A 16,158-nucleotide genomic window follows, 5' to 3' on the forward strand; every position below is an offset into this window, starting at 1 on the left:
CAAAAATATCTCTATAACATTCTTTCATGCGTAAAAAAGCTGGTAAATACACAGCGGAAAGTATATAGCACTTGTCAATCCTGTCTATCGTCATCTGGTACAGTGAAAGTTTCTACTTTGTATCACTTAAAAGAAGTTCCAACATATACTTTGTCAGCTGATGCAAATCCTTCATATAGCCCACAGCATACTTGTCCTAATTACACGCTTCTAGAATCTTTGACAAAGATTGAACTCTGTATTTATAGCACCAACAAGTGAGCTGGATAAAAAAGGAATTTGTCCGTCAGAATTCGTCATCCACAGCCAGCCGCAAAATCCACTTTTATGGAAGTGGGCAACAACAATGAGCGGATGTTCTTTGGCACTACTACTCGTAGATAGGCCTAAGATAGTGGAATGCTATAAACAAACAAACATACATACATACATACATTCGTTCACAGAAAAAAGCTACGGATTTGCCGCGTAGTGAACTCGATCTGTCAAAGAAGGGAAAGGAGGCTGGGTCTGTTTACAGCAACTCGGGGAACCTCCATCTATTTGTGGCAACGAACAAAAAACCATGAGAAACCGAGCCAACGGGCTGTGTTTTCTTGTTTCGGAAATGGAGAAGGGCTTTGGTTACCTGAAGCTCAATGCAGTTTTCCCTTTCTTCTGCTTACCTTGTCTGCTCCAGCAACAAGTGTGGGGCTTTAGTCGAGATAAAGCTCGCTCTACCTAGTACTACAAAGAGGTAGTAGTAGCAAGATTATACATGAAACCCAAAAATCACGGCAATGTTATTCCGATCCGACGAGTCGATGAGAGAGAGAGGGGTTGGTGGAGAGACAAAATATATTTTTAGCTCTGTTTTTGTTAGCAGCATCAGGCAAGGCGGCTTCATAAAATAAATCACCCCACTCAATAGCTTCCTATTTTCTCTGGCCATTATATCGTAACACATATTATATATAGAGGGCTGTGCCTCCTTTGTCGTATTCGCTTTTCATAACACCTCTACATTCTCTCGTTACATACCCAAACAATCGCACACCTTCAACAACCATGAAATCGCTCGCCTGGCTTTCGACGGTTGCGCTGGTGTCAGCACTAGGCACATGTAGTGTCCAGGCACAAAAAGAAGACCGTCGGGATTACTCTCCATTCTACTGGTCTCAATCGCAACAATTCCTGTCACCTTATGCAACCTCGGGCAAAATGGAACAGATTGGCCGTACAGGTGTTGCTGCCATGCACGCGGTCTTACTAAAGTAAGAAGGATTCTTTATATGTCTTGGAATCCAGAAGTTGAACAACAAGCAGCACTGACACCTCGTTCTTCCATAACTTTTATATAAAGCGAGAAAAAGATACTTGTCATTGACAAAGGTTCGATTACCAAAAAAAGACCTTAGAAACAATAACATGCGCGCATTGTATTGACGAAGAATATACACTTTTCAATTATTATGCTACAAACAAACACTAGCCGAGTGGAATGAAGCACAGTTTGATTCGGGCCAAAGTGCATTCTCAGTGGAATACGACCTTGATACGGACGAATATCGACTGTTGCCTTTGGAAACAAACACATTCTGCTCTGGCGGCGGTTTCCTTGGTAACGGCACATTTATCAGCACCGGCGGCGGTGAGCGTGTCGGTCGTACATGGAAGGCTGCACCTGGTTGGCAATCTATCCGTCACTACAACCCATGCGACGACGGTTCTTGCGAGTGGAACGAATACACCACCGGCAAGATGGTTGAAAATCGTTGGTATCCCACTGTCGAGCAGCTACCCGAAGGTGATCTTTTCATCATTGGCGGATCGATCAAGGGCGCAGCTGTAAACCGGGATGAAATTAATGTACCGTCATACGAGTTTTGGCCACCTCGCCCTGAAGGCATTGTCAATATGCCGTTCCTGAACGAAACCATGCCTTATAACTTGTAAGGAGATATCATCTATCTGTTACTCGTGTGTTTGATACTACATATGGCTTTGCTAGCTCATTGCCGATGCATTTGATATTAAAAAAGTTGTGCTCAATAGGTACCCCTTTGTCTTTGTTTTACCCGACGGAAACTTGTTTGTTTTCGCCAACAAGCAATCCATCATCTTTGACTACAAAAATAACAAAGTTGTCAAACGGCTGCCCGATATCCCTGGCATGCCACGCTCCTATCCATTGACTGGCGGTGCGCTCATGCTCCCTCTAGATCCAGCCAACAACTACAACGTCGAAATCCTCATTTGCGGAGGATCTGAGAAGATGAAGAACAATGCTGCTGCTGACGACACCTGTGGTCGTATCAATTTGGGCGACGAAGATCCGCAGTGGGAGATGGATACATTTGTACATAAGCGTCTTATGCCTGACGGTGTCTTCCTTCCTGATGGTACGATCTTCTGGGTGAACGGCTGTCAACGCGGCTGGGCAGGCTACAACGGTCGAAACCATGACCCTACTTTTGATCCTCTTATCTACAACCCTGATAAAAAGATCGGCGATCGATGGACCACCGGATTAGCCGATACAAACATTGCCCGCATGTACCACTCGGTAGCGCTAACGCTTCCAGACGGTCGAGTATGGATTGCTGGCTCAAATAACGTGTCGCCACCAGATGTTCTTGCAGAATACCCCACCGAATTCCGCGTCGAGTATTTCTCGCCACCCTACCTTTTCAAATCGGCTACTCGACCTTTGATCTCGCACGTTCCTCGTATTGTGACCTATGACCAATCATTCGACGTTTTGGTCAACTTGGGCGAGCTTGCTCAATCTGGAAGTGACCCTGAAATCAAGGTTGCCTTGTTACGTCCCGGATTCAGCACGCATTCAATGCACATGTCCCAACGCTATGTTGTATTGAAGCACACTGTAGATGCAGACCTTCAAACTGTCACCGTCGAATCTCCTCCCAACGCTAACATCTTCCCTCCTGGATCAGGCTTCTTGTTCGTTCTTTGCAATGGCATTCCTTCAAAGGGTGCTGAGTTGTTTGTTGAACATGATGTCAATGACCTTCAGATATAAAGCTTACATATTTCCCTTGTACCTTCTACTACCACCAAAAATCCATCACAATATCTCTCTTCCCCTCATCTCTTCTTGCCCTTCGATTTCTTTGATTGAGACTTACACCCACATATATATATGTAGCATCCTGTACTCTACTTTTCATTTTCTTTTTGCTTTTTCTACAATAACCTGCTTTTTAAATATATTCAATGCTGCTTTTATATATAAAACAACGTGTCGATAAATTGATAACGACATAGTTCTTTTTATTTAAAACATCTTTTGCATACTATAGCAAGGGATGTAAAGTACATACAGCCGGTCTCAAGGTTGTGCTTGTGCCTCGGGTCTAATCACGTGATATGTCAGTTCATCAGCATTTTGTGTTTATGTACAAACACCAAGTAACCAAAGCACCAGTCTCTTCACTAAATTCATATACTTATGTACAATCTATGTTGATTTAGGTTGTTGTGAAAGAAAGACCTGCTCGTTAATGCGTCGGCCCTTCAATCATTATCTGTGGTTTCTACCAGCTGATGCTATCAAGAAGAGTATCGTATCGATGAAGGAATCAATCCGGCTAATGGTGCATCAATATCATGCTCGTTGCCCTTTTTAGACCTTTTACAGTACCACATACATAACCAGCGAGTAAAACATCACAACTGCATAGTCAATTCGAACTGTCAGATGTGATACTGTATTGTCAAGTCTGTTTATTCACAACGTCACTTTTATCAATATTGAGAGTTTTGCCACATATTTTGCAATCTTCCCTAGTCAAGCTAAAGCTAAATTGCTTCATCAGCTCACAAAAGCGGTTGGAGGTAGGCTGCTGTAGCAGTAATAAGTAGATGATGATAAGCATCGTTAGCTCATCTATTTTCACCTTGACTTTGTATGACCGCAGAAAGAAGCGTCCATGCCACTGATTTTATAATTTCTTCTTATTTTATTGCATATTTATTGCATTTTTGTAGAATGAGTTGATTTAGTAATGGAAAGAAGAATGATGTACTGTAGTATATCTGTGGTCAACGGCCGAGTCCATCCCTCGTCTTCAGTAGCGTAACACAAACGAACAAAAAATTGGATAGAATGTGAGGAAGCAGCGGAACGAAGCGAGATTTTTGGCGAAAGCCAAACGATTTTTTTTGAATGCTATTTAGCTCGTTTTTATAGCATATGCAAAATAAGCGAACCGCACTATGTAGATATAAAACTCTCCTTCTTGTCTCTTTCTCCTTACCAAAGGTTTTTTTTGCCCTATATGATTGACCTGTTCTCCTTGGGTTTAGCAAACAACAGTGACCGGAAAGATGGTATTATACATTTATGGCAAATTTCAATGGTATATGGGGGAGTGTAACATCATCACTATCTCCTTTCTCATGTAACTGCGATACAAGCACAGTACAGCAAGTGAGTATGTACTAAATACTTTGCATTATTGATACATATGGAAATGCACTATGACTATGATGGTCCATGTGCTAGGACTGCTCGTGTGTCACTGTGTATCACTGCAGTTGGCACCATCACCTTGTAGTTGAGAGTCACACACACGCACAGTGGCCGCATCATGAATTAAAGATAAATTGATGTCTTTTTTCCCTGAGTTCGTAATGTGTTACATAAAACGGCTTTTAGCCACGTTTCGGCCGAAAAAACTCGTGGTGCAATGACTTTAATCAGGAAGAACTAGAAAAAGAAAGTACAACAAATAAAAAAATAATAGTACATGAACACTGAATACTCGCTACTTTATTTTTTCGAAAGAAGATGTCGTGTGCTGTGTGTGTGTGTGTAGTTTGCTTGTATTTTCGGGTCGTTAAATATGTGATCGTGGACAGAGCGTTGTGAAAAGAACAAAAAGAGAAGGATAGGGGCGTGTGTGTTTTTTGCGAAAGAGAAAAAAACCGTTTTTTAATAGCGAAGATCAATCTCATGCATGGGTCCAGCAGGACGTTCATGGACTACAGCCAAAGATGGTGGTTGGGACGCGGCCGAGCGCGACGATGAGTTGGAAGGATGCCGGCCTAATGTGGCGCTAGGATCTTCTATGGCACCTTGTCCAGCGCCTACTGCCATGCCCTGAAAAAGACAAAGCCAGAAACAATGAGCAGCGATAATATTAGTGATTCCATTCATTCGATGAAAGAGAAAGGAAAATGGTCGGTAAATAAGCGGAGAAAGAGGAAGACAAACATACTGCTGCTGTATCTCGCTTGGAACGATTACTTCGCAAGGATGCTGAGCGCGGCAGCTTGGCTACGACCGAAGCGACTACACCCATGAAACTCTGTGGGCGCCAGTGTGTGTCGACGTTGGGATCATCCATCGCAGAAGATGAGGATGATGATGACTGACTATCGCGTCTGCGCTTGTTGGCAACAAGCAATCCAGCAAGACCAATGGCGGCAACACAACCAATGCCGACACCAAGGCCAATGCCCAAGGCCTTATTGCTGACATTGCCCTCGACAGCTTGGGTCTCGCTACGTACATTTGGATCAGAGGCGGCACCCGAGTCTTCAGAGGGCGCACCATCCTGGTGATCGTTAGGACCGCCAAGGATGCTGTCGTCAGAGTCGCTAGCATCATCGCTGCCATCTGTCGTTGTTGTATCATCGTCAGCAGCAGCAGTAGAAGAGCCATCTTCAGAGTTGCTGCTGTTTTCGGTATCGTTGGTAGCAGATGAGGAGCTGTCGTCGGTATCAGTATTAGTATTGTCGGAAGAAGGGGAATCGCCACTGCTATTTGAGTCGCTTGCCAAGGAGGAGCCATTGTTATCGCCGCCAGTGGCAGGTGCATTAGGGTCTTCAACGCTGCCAGTAGGGGACGACGAGGTCGAACCGGATTCTGTGAAAGCAGAAACATCAGAATTTTCGTCATCAGAAGATTCGTTTTTAGTGTCGCTACCATCGTTGCTGCTACTGCCATCTGAAGATGATGAACCGTCGTTGTTTTCGTCGTTCGAGGATGAGGAAGCAGTGGTTGGGGTTGCCTTGCTGGTCTGGGTAACAGTGACACGTTTGTTTTGACGAGTTGCTGTTGCTTTGGCGGATGGAACAGCCGTGGGCATGCACTTTACTTGTTCATTGGTAACAGCGTTGCCTTTGTCACCATTGGCAGGAACCTCGACAATTACTTTCGTGGTGCATTGGAAAATAGTGATTTGTTCGTCGTCGTCGTCGTTTGATTTTTTTTCGTCTCGTGCGTAAAAGCGGAAAGTGGCAGCTGGGGTGGGCGTAGGTGCGGCCACTGTAGATATTTGCGTCGTTGGTGATTGTTGTTGTTTGAGCGAGTTATTACAGAACAAAGAAATGCGGTGATGGTATATGTGCGTAAATACGGTGTGCGATTTCGCTATAAATGCTCTATTAAAGATGAAGTAACTAGAAAGCAAAATACATACATGGTTGATCTTTTCTTTCTAGATCAGCAGCTGCTGTATGTGTGATTGGAATAGTGACAATGGTGATATGAGTTAACTGTTTGCAAACAGGGCATGTAGACGTTGATGTGGATACTGCAAAATGCGTAAGAAGCAACTAACCGAGCGAGACTCGAGCGACAAGCACAAATAGCAACAGAAATAAGGACTGACTCGATAGGCGCATCAAAAAAACGCATCAAAAAAGGAACGGGCAGGGAAGGGAAGGGGGGGTTTTTGGTGCGAGAAGAAAAGAAGGGAAAGAGAGAAGAGGCGAGGAGGAGAAGAAGAAGAGGTGTGTGTGTGTTCGTCTGTGTGAGATTAAGCTCCTCGAGAAAATAGGACGGAACACAATATAAAATGTGATGGTTTGCAACAAAAGGGAGGGCTGGGTTGGGGGGTGGGGAGGGGTGGTAGCAGTAGCAGTAGCAGTAATAGTGATAAGTTAGTGGGGAGGAGGTCGAAAAAGGCTCTAATAAATATATTGCGCAACATGCTAAATACCGTCTTTTACTCTGTGCAACATTCATTGCTTTGGGTTCCCCTCGTTCTACGATAACAATGTACCTGTTCTCTTTGTTGTCGTCGCTAATTTGCATACTACTGCCGTTGGCACCTTGCTATATTTAGCTGAATTGGACTGGCGTCATCTTGTGCTGTTTGACCAACTAATTTCTGCTTCTTCCGCTTCCTCTCTCTATCCATATACCGTTTGAGCTTTCAAACAAGCATATAGCCGCAACTGAGTACGGTGCAGTGTAACTATTTCTGCTTGTTTTTTTTTGGTTCCTCGCACCTCGTGTGACCCTCTAGTTTAATTGAGATTTTGGTGTTGTGGCACCCTGCGGTCTGAAATGTGCGTTTTCACACACCGCTTTATGAAGACAGCTCTTTTTTGGATCCAGGTATTGTTCTTATTTATTTTCGATTTAATCGAGATAAAAGGGAGACAGACTGAAAGACTACCAAAGTGAGATCCAGCTCGTTGAACGTCTAGTATTTTGTTTACGATGGCGTCGGCGGCGTCTTTCCGGATGACGGTGATAGGGCCTGTCTGTGATCGATGGGGAGGGCTCGCTGGTGGTAGTAGTAGTAGTAGTAGTAGTAGTCGCGGTAGTAGCGGAAGCAGCAACAGTGATGGTAGTTGTGGTAACCGCTTGGGCCGTGGCGGTCGTTTTGGTGATAGGAGTTTCGGTCTCAGTTGCTGCCGTCGTCACCTTTGTACTTGTTGTGGTACTGCCGGTCGTGGAAGTAGCCGCCTTGGAAGTTGTAGTTGTTGATGACGAGCCAGCGTCGATCCCTTGGTTAGGGTTCGTTTCTCCAGGAGTATAGATCCCAGCACAGTATGAATCATCAACGGTAGACCAGGATGCAGGCGAAGCATCATATCTTTGGTCAAAGAGATACTCAAATGCCGGGATGCTCAACTATAATAGTGGTAATGATAGCAATAATTGAGCCACTTTTTCTTGCGTTGTAGATATAAGATAAGGTCTTGGAGTCCCATTACTACTGTATTATACTTACATCCAAGCCTGATCCACCGAGATCCACGGCAAGGACATAGATACTGCGCGATTGATCTTGATTGGTGACATTCAGACACAAATTACAAGTAAAAGCTGTATCCATGGCTTCCACCGCGGTAATCAGAGCCAAATTGAGCTGAGCATAGGGCATTCCACATGCTGGAGGGTTGTTTTCAAGCGCATTGACCGCTAAGTAGTGATAATAATTATAGACATGGTACGTCAGTATACACACATTGTTTGTAACGCTCCTTTCCGTTGACCAGCATTATCACCAAGCATATGTAGCCATGATACGTAAAGAGAGCACTTACGCAATCCGTAATAGTCTTGTGGGGTGATGGTTGCGCTGCCTGACAAAGAGGCAGCAGTGGCGCACAGCGCCATCATCATTGTCGTTTGCAGTAAACAAAGGACGACGTTGACCATTGTTCTTTCAAGACAAAAAGTATAAGGAGCGGAAGGGGTGATGAAGGAAAGCGCGTTTTGCTTGCTCAGTTGTTGACAATGGTATGAGCTCCAACGGGTTCTACCCTTGGCCTTTTTATATTAAACGAACCTCGTTAAGACATCCCGAAAATTTTCGATAATTTGGCCAATTATTGAACGAAGATCTATGTGGTGTTTATGAAGAGATAGTAAGGGAGAGAATGAAAGAGGAGGATCAATTAAACGAACTGATTTGATGGCGAACAAAGATTGTCATGTCACATTTATATTACAACGATAATTATAATCGGCGTCAAGATGAATGGTGGTACGACATAGCCAGATGTGAGTACAAAATGTCAATGGTAGAATATATATCCATAGGGCTACTATGTAGCAGCAGGTGTATGATATGTACGATTAAGAACGACGCTGCTGGAACATATACCATTATATGACAAGTTAATGACATGGGATGGTCAATGCTTTACTGGCCGCGGAAGTCAAAAGTAAGACAGGCCCAGATCCTTTCTTCACGTTTCCGCGTCTTAAATTTGATTTACATTTGAAGTCCCTTTCAGGTCCAACAGTCTTTCTATTGTTTCATTACTACTCAGTTAGCAGCAAGCACAGACAGTTAGTAGAGAAGGGTATATCTAGTATTCCCAGAGATTTTTAGGTAGGTAAAAAGAAAAGAAGGTATGTATAGAAGAATATGTATACTGTGTAGAGGATCGTAGTTAAAATAAAAGGCTAGTAGCTATGCGTGAGTTTGGTTCATCTTTGACAAGACTGTTGCCTTTGAGTTGATATGCATTTCCCGGGTGCCTTATTTAGTACTTGTAGGAAAAACCCAGAAGAGAAGAGGTTGTTTGACAGGGTAGTACTCGGGGGGTGGGTAAAAGAAGAAAAAGAAAAAGGAGGCTATCTTTTCGGGGGTTTCTGTAAATGGGATGGAATGGGATAGGATGGGGGAATTGAATGAACGTATATAATATGAGAACATGTTGCTGCTATGGTGGTATTTTTTTTAGTTGGAAATGATCTTCTTGTTGCTATTGCTTAAAACAGTCCACAGCAGGATGACGACTGCACAGGTGGATCCTCGACATGGATAGGTGGCTGTTTCTTTTTGTTGGGTGGCATGCTGTATTGCTTACGATCCACCAAAACCCTAGTCAAATCTAAAAAGATCTCTTCGATCGTGCCTAAGACATATCTTCAGCAACGCCGAAGTCATACCTCCAGAGTACACTCTCCTTGCATGAGTAGATCTCCAAACTTACCATCATCCTCTTTTGCCGAGACTTCAAATAGCGGGGTCTCAGGGCCAAGTACGCGCGTGACATATTCCCGTGCCTGATCCTCTGGAACTTCTCGCCGCGATGCAAGATCAGATTTGTTCGCCACCACCACAATCACAAGTTCCTCTGTCATGTTCCTCTTTAACTCTACAGATAAGGTATAACATTGTTTTGTTTGTCATCGGCGACGTCGTAGAGTGTCCTCCCTTTCCTTCAACCGGCGGAAATGTTCGCATGAATATAGGCTTACCTTCAATCCATGAGTGTAATTCTGCAAAGCTCTCTTGCGAAGTCATGTCATACACCAAAAGGGCTGCTTGAGCGCCACGATAATACATAGGAGCCATCGCACGGAATCGCTCTAGGTTTGATAGCACAACCTCTTGTTATTAACAACCTCCCACCCACATTACAGATAAGTAACCTCACGCATACTCTCGTTCTCCACAGCAAACTTACCCTGACCTGCTGTATCCCAGATTTGTAACCGTACCTTACAATTGTCTACTGTGCTGTGCAAAACATGTAACCCCTCTTGATTAATTCAACTTTCTCTCTATGTTTTCCCATTCGCACCCATTCTCCTTAACCCACAACCACCACATTCACACACAAACACACTACATAAAGAAAGGTCATTTATATCACTCTTAAACCTACAGCTTTTTTGTCATGAAAGAAGCACCAATGGTCGAAGTTGAGTTGGGCGAAAAGGTTTTGGAAATGTAGCGAACAACCAAGGAAGTCTTTCCAACACCTAGTAGTAGTAGTGGTAATTTTTTATGTATGTTTCCAGGATGGCAATGATAGCAATTTCATTATATTCGTTCAAAGTATAATAGCTATATTAATAAACAAAAGAATTTCTGTGCTAAATTAAATGAACAAAGAAACAAACCTTGGCTTCCAAGAATTACAACCTTCGCCTCAAGTGTTGATGCCCATGATCCATACATTCTAGGATTTATGGTAAGCAATATGAGAAATAAATTTGTGTATGGAAGAAAAAGGACCCAAGATAGATAGATAGATAGGGTGAGGGAGAAAGGAAAAGGTAAAAGGAAGAAGAAAAAAGCGTGAGCAAGGGCGAAAAGAGGGAAAAAATGGAAGAGAGGCACGCCGTTTAGGTCAGCAATGCATTATAGTATAAAGCAGAACGTCCGCGCCTTGATCTTTTCTGCTGTGTATGTGTAAAAACAAGCGCCGTCTTGCTATGTGCTGGACGAAAGGGTGGCAATACACTTTGAATATATCATATGCACTCGACTTCTCTTCCTCTGTGGTGGTCAACAACCCCTCTTCCCAACGGTAACCCCTTCCATTCTAACACTGCGCTCCGTGTTACATATACGACAGCCCTTTTTGTTTGATGACAGGCCTGTTCTACCACCAGATGATAACAGAGCGCGGACACCATGGCCAAGCAGTGCCTGTGAACCATTTGTATATAAAATACATACGCTTTTAAAAGAAAGACATGTTAAGCCCTACTTAATCCATAGATGCGATACATTCCTGTCAGACGCCACCCATTATGCTTATCACCCGCGAAATAAGACTAGATAGATATGTCATTGTGTGGCGTTCGATCGGGTTAATTCGGCTGATACATAAGAAAATTTGTCTGGGCATATGCTGGAGCTTGTCTTTACCAAAACAATACGGTTTCTTTGTAATATGAGACTTGGCCATAATACCATCGTTAACATGACTTGACATGGGTCGCAGAAATGGGTTGGCGATACAGTAGATCCAAACATGAAATAAATTACATGCAACACTATCACTATCTTGCTGATATGTCCCCTATAATGCTACGTTCATCCATTTCTTGCAATTTTGTTACAGAAACCTACAGTTTTGAGTGAAGAAGCTGTGAGCCTTTTATTCCAACTTTGGTAGAAAAACCCTTTCTCAATATTATCTGCGGAACAAGCAGATATGTTCCCTGAATCGAGAGCTATTATCCAATGTTTCACGATGCCAACCTGGCTGCAGTGATTGATCGACTACACAGTAACATATCTTATCTATTACTGTGCATCATGTTTACCCTCAATGAATTTAGAGACTGAAAAGATAACCATCTAGTCTAGCGCCACCATTTGATGTATAATCACTTCGGTAGTACTTTGTGCGCTTTTTATGTAATGCTCAAAAAGAGATTCAGAACGCAGCGACGAGGAACTCGAGTGTTGCGGCGTCTTGACAACATGAATTTGTGGCGCGACTTTGAATGAAAGCGTTCTTGGGCTAACATCCAGTAGCAACATTTAATTAACGTATGAATGGACAACCCCTTACCTGACGCATCACCATACCTCTCTTTCTTCCCTTTCATTATTCAAGCAACACTGACATCTTCTTTCTCAAATGTATAATGGCGATGTCGTTTACTTTAGACACATGGAAATGGGTATATATAGCGATAGACGTTATTATCACGCCTGAAGAGGCGTTGCATCATAGAGAAATTTGGACTAGTGAACTTTTTTGTAACCTTTATTTCACCCGTCATATTGAGTAGCGTAGCGTTTTTGACAGAAGAAAGTAGGTTGCGGAGGTTACAGAAGCAAGCTTGGATAAGTTAGGCTGCTATATTGCATATTAGTAACTACTTTGCTTACTGTTTGTCACCAATGTGGCTGCACGGTTGGTTGTGTGAAGGGTGATAGTAGAAGTTTAGTGCATCGAAACGAGATGAAAAGCAATGTGCAAGTAGCAATCGATCGCTTCGATAAGAATAATTTAAGGGATTTGCACGCTCATGTACCAAGCCGAGCTTGAAGTTTCCGAGTATCACGTAGTCATAGCAATATCACAAGCACTCGTCATAACAGATACCATCAATAATATGTAGGCGAACTACGAACTGTGTGTTTCAAATTACCTATTAATGCAATGTAGGACTACTGGGGGATAACTAGATTCAATTACACCAACTTGGCAGTCACTACTTAGACTGATTATTCTTCCTGGGAGGCGAAAAGCGAGTCCGGCTATATCGATAACTGAAAACTCATATTTAAGATACTTCTGCAAACTACAATTGTCTAGTTTTAATGGTAGGCAAAAAGAATTAAAGAAAGATTTTGTAAATGTTACTCACCCATGCGGTTAGAAACTTTTCAATAGTGAGGAGACAACTTGCGTGATTTCTAAGTATGATTGACAAAGCAACGAACACGAGCATGGATTATTAGTAAGTCACGTCGGTCTGCACAAGCTTCATCTTTTATAACTGGCTTAGCGGCCACCTGGTCACTCTGCTTTTCTTTTATAACCAGCATAAAGTGGCAACCTGGCCACTCTGTTCGTCTTTTATAACTGATTTAAAGTGGCCAGGTTATCTGCGCCATTACCTGGGAGTTGCTTGTGTTTGGATTCAAGCTTTTGGATAACTCCCCTTGCAAATTCGATAATTTTATTCATACAAATATACTTGTCTAACTTCTTCCTTTTTATTATTATCACAGCCGATAACGAAAGTCAAGAGCCTCGTCACCAATTCTCCTAATAATTGGCTGCTGTTCTTCTTCCTGCTGCTGAGGTTCAGCATTACCAAGACCTTCTCCTTCTTCTCCAGCTTCCATTTCTTTGCAGATCCTTTCACGAATACGATTTTTGCGTTGTAAAAGAAGTCGCTGGACCAGAGCCAACATAATAAACACGCAAAGGAATGACAGACTGATAGAGTGACCACGTACTACGATGTGTTATACAAGAAAGCATTTTAACCTTAATCGCCACCCAGATATAGTTATTCCGCAAAAGAAAACACTACTAACAGTATCGAGGTGCATCTGATCTTCGGTAAATATTTGAGCCTAGGAGTCCTTTATTGACAATAAACGAGTCAGCAGCAGGCCTTTTTCTATTTCTGCACATCTTGACAATATATAATCAATATATTTTAGAACTGACCTGCAGAATTATTGGCCGAAACAGCCATTGCTGCAGCGACACTTCGCTTCATCTCAGGAGCAATATTGTTTGTTAACCATGCATTGACAATTGGGTTGATAACAAATATGCCAGTGACAGCAACAAACATGGACGCATAAAGGCCCCTTTGATCCGTCAGCATGAGGAGTAAAGCGTACCCTACAACACATACAGACGCGCCTAAAATAGCATGGAAAGTGCGCTCTTGAAATCGGTCTGATGAATGGGCGACACCTATCATCTATTTAGAAATAAAAGAATTGTAGCCAATCGATATTTACAACAAAAAGCTTCAGAAGGTATTCGTTTTATCACAAAAGAGAGGACATACCACAACGACAGCGGCTAGATAAGGTGGCGCTATAGATACGAATAGGGGGAATAAGTAGGCTTACTAGAATAATACGTGCTTTGTTTTACCGGACATCAAATTTGCAGATAACTTGTCGTCATAGCCCATGCCTTTGATGATCAAGGGGAGGAAACTGTTTGTAATAAAAGAGGTAGACAGCGACCGCTAAATGATTATTGTACTAGTACGTATATATGTCCGCAATATGAATGCGTAGTGAGAAAAAAACGTTCGCTTACTTTGATATGCTAGTGTTGGCTACACTTCCACTGAAGAACATGACCATCCAAATCCAAACTTTCCAGTCCGTGAATGCTTTAACTGCTTGCTTGCGATTCGATGCATCAAGATCACCGAGTGTAAAGTGCTGCTTCCGATGCTCCAAACGATTAATAGCTAGCACACGTTCTTCGGCAGATAAACGGCTCCAAGTCTCTGGAGAAGCTGGCAAATAAAACCTATACAACAGTGGATCATTTTAATTCGCCGTGTAGCCTTTTTTGATTCCTTTTACGGCGTTTTGTACAAAAGACGTTACGAGATTTGTTACCATGCAACCAGTGCCACAGCGACTGTTGGGATGCCTTCAATAATAAACAGCCACTAGGAACAGCCTTATCATTCACGTGTTGCCGCTTTGGTGTATACAAACTCACCGACACCACCCTATTGCATAAGCTTACCTGCCATCCAGTCATGCCATGTGCACCCCGAAGTCGTAATATTCCATAGGCCAAGACTCCCGCTATTGTAGATCGAAAGAGTCCTAACTGTTAATTCAGGGCAATTATAATCCGAATGTATGATTGATGGTGCGAGGGTCAGGTTACCATAAGAGTGCGCTACTACACTGGATCCCCAAAACAGTGCGATGCGGGTGGCCATTTCGTCCTTTTTATAAAACAGCGTAAGAAAGAAGAGGACGCCCTATGAAACCGTTACGTTTTAGCTCTCAAGATAATCTTTACCGAGAAACGGCAGCAGCAGCAACATCAGGCTTCCATTCTTTATACATAGCAGCCCCAGAAATCTGCTTACATACAGGAAAAAATCCACTTTCAAATACTCCGAGAAGAAAACGCAATACCAACAATTGGGCATAGCTACTTGCAGTAGCATGTAAGCAGGCTATTATTCCCCAAATCGTCATGAGCAAAGGGAGCCTAAATAGTGTTCCACCGGCAAAGCATGTAAGCGTTAGTCAAGTCCATCTCCTCTCCTTCAAATATTGTGTCGTAATATCATTGCTGGCTACTGTACCATCGACGCGCAGTTAAACGTTTCAAAAGAATATTACTAGGAACTTGAAAAATAAGGAATCCAGCCTAATGTTGTAGATATTACATTTGAGCGGGCTATCTAATCAAGACGTTCTGGCCTATCCAGTCAGTACTCTCGTTCCTACGTAAAAAACGGTAATACATGTGTTGAATTGATCTGGAGTGATCCCGACGTCTTCTTCAAAGTTATCAAGAACGGCGTTTCCTGTAAATTGGTGTTAACCGCACGGGCTTCTTTTCTTCACGCAGTTCTTCTTTATATCACCTCTTTAAAAGAAATATAGCAAAGGTAGCAAGCAAGCTTACCCAGTGTTGACCGGTCAAGCGACGAAAAAAGGTACATGAAGCTCAGAAACGGCAAGAGCAATAGATCGTATTTCAACACAAGTCGCCTTTCCATTTTTTTCCTGTTTTGTTGTTCGTCAATGTCATTGTCGTCATTGTTTGCTGTACCCATTGCATCAGATCCTAAAAAGTGGAACGGTCAATTGTAGTGGTCAATTGCAGGGCAGTGCAAATGCTCGTTGAGGGCGACAGAGTAGTATGTATGTACAGCAGGCCCAACAAAGAGGAAAGGAGGGTTAAATAAGAGCTCTGCTTTACCAGTAAGGGGCTGATAAGCTACGCTATTATGAGGAACACTGTCAGAAACAACCATCACGCATATACTGTCACGAAATATTAGAAAGGGCCAGAAAGAAACCAGCCAGGGTTTCCTGTGCTTTCAGTCATGCAGCTGGGTTTGTTCATAGCATCCGCATAAGTTTATGTCACGAGCACTTTAGTTTGTTTTATGCAACTGGTCGGATTCTTGGTGGAAAAACAGAGATGACTGTAAATGCAGTACTCGATGCCATCAATGAACGCCCTTGT

The 16,158-nt window shown here is 42.9% G+C and overlaps 5 protein-coding genes across 5 annotated transcripts; 1 reads left to right on the forward strand and 4 right to left on the reverse strand.

The window, feature by feature from the left end:
• Positions 1-885: 885 nt before the first annotated feature.
• BDB00DRAFT_825041 (glyoxal oxidase N-terminus-domain-containing protein) lies at positions 886-3,318 on the forward strand. Its single transcript, XM_053123649.1, has 4 exons — positions 886-1,253; positions 1,343-1,371; positions 1,472-1,931; positions 2,035-3,318. Exons 1-4 carry the CDS (start codon positions 1,048-1,050, stop codon positions 3,020-3,022), a joined length of 1,683 nt encoding a protein of 560 aa, XP_052979298.1. The 5' UTR covers positions 886-1,047; the 3' UTR covers positions 3,023-3,318.
• A 1,306-nt stretch (positions 3,319-4,624) lies between these two features.
• Positions 4,625-6,837, reverse strand: BDB00DRAFT_825043 (uncharacterized protein). The gene is made up of 4 exons (XM_053123650.1): positions 6,570-6,837; positions 6,429-6,458; positions 5,223-6,274; positions 4,625-5,104 (listed from the first exon to the last, which is right to left on the reverse strand). The coding sequence occupies exons 1-4, from the start codon at positions 6,631-6,633 to the stop codon at positions 4,937-4,939; spliced, it is 1,314 nt and encodes a 437-aa protein (XP_052979299.1). The 5' UTR covers positions 6,634-6,837; the 3' UTR covers positions 4,625-4,936.
• Positions 6,838-7,348: 511 nt separating this feature from the next.
• Positions 7,349-8,655, reverse strand: BDB00DRAFT_406077 (uncharacterized protein). The gene is made up of 4 exons (XM_053117266.1): positions 8,535-8,655; positions 8,290-8,408; positions 7,974-8,164; positions 7,349-7,873 (listed from the first exon to the last, which is right to left on the reverse strand). Exons 2-4 carry the CDS (start codon positions 8,402-8,404, stop codon positions 7,409-7,411), a joined length of 771 nt encoding a protein of 256 aa, XP_052979300.1. The 5' UTR covers positions 8,405-8,408; positions 8,535-8,655; the 3' UTR covers positions 7,349-7,408.
• A 985-nt stretch (positions 8,656-9,640) lies between these two features.
• On the reverse strand, positions 9,641-10,885 carry BDB00DRAFT_957559 (small GTPase superfamily; the record flags this gene model as incomplete). Its single annotated transcript, XM_053129669.1, has 5 exons — positions 10,607-10,885; positions 10,369-10,465; positions 10,168-10,220; positions 9,959-10,069; positions 9,641-9,855 (listed from the first exon to the last, which is right to left on the reverse strand). Exons 1-5 carry the CDS (start codon positions 10,662-10,664, stop codon positions 9,641-9,643), a joined length of 534 nt encoding a protein of 177 aa, XP_052979301.1. The 5' UTR covers positions 10,665-10,885.
• A 2,131-nt stretch (positions 10,886-13,016) lies between these two features.
• On the reverse strand, positions 13,017-15,990 carry BDB00DRAFT_825066 (major facilitator superfamily domain-containing protein). Its single transcript, XM_053123651.1, has 13 exons — positions 15,592-15,990; positions 15,411-15,490; positions 15,266-15,330; positions 15,048-15,168; positions 14,836-14,932; positions 14,689-14,750; positions 14,556-14,608; positions 14,245-14,463; positions 14,074-14,138; positions 13,985-14,013; positions 13,633-13,894; positions 13,497-13,544; positions 13,017-13,414 (listed from the first exon to the last, which is right to left on the reverse strand). The coding sequence occupies exons 1-13, from the start codon at positions 15,740-15,742 to the stop codon at positions 13,179-13,181; spliced, it is 1,488 nt and encodes a 495-aa protein (XP_052979302.1). The 5' UTR covers positions 15,743-15,990; the 3' UTR covers positions 13,017-13,178.
• Positions 15,991-16,158: the final 168 nt, after the last annotated feature.

Source organism: Zychaea mexicana, assembly GCF_025766255.1.
Source record: "Zychaea mexicana strain RSA 1403 chromosome Unknown BDB00scaffold_40, whole genome shotgun sequence".
Taxonomy (NCBI): Eukaryota; Fungi; Mucoromycota; class Mucoromycetes; order Mucorales; family Lichtheimiaceae; genus Zychaea; species Zychaea mexicana.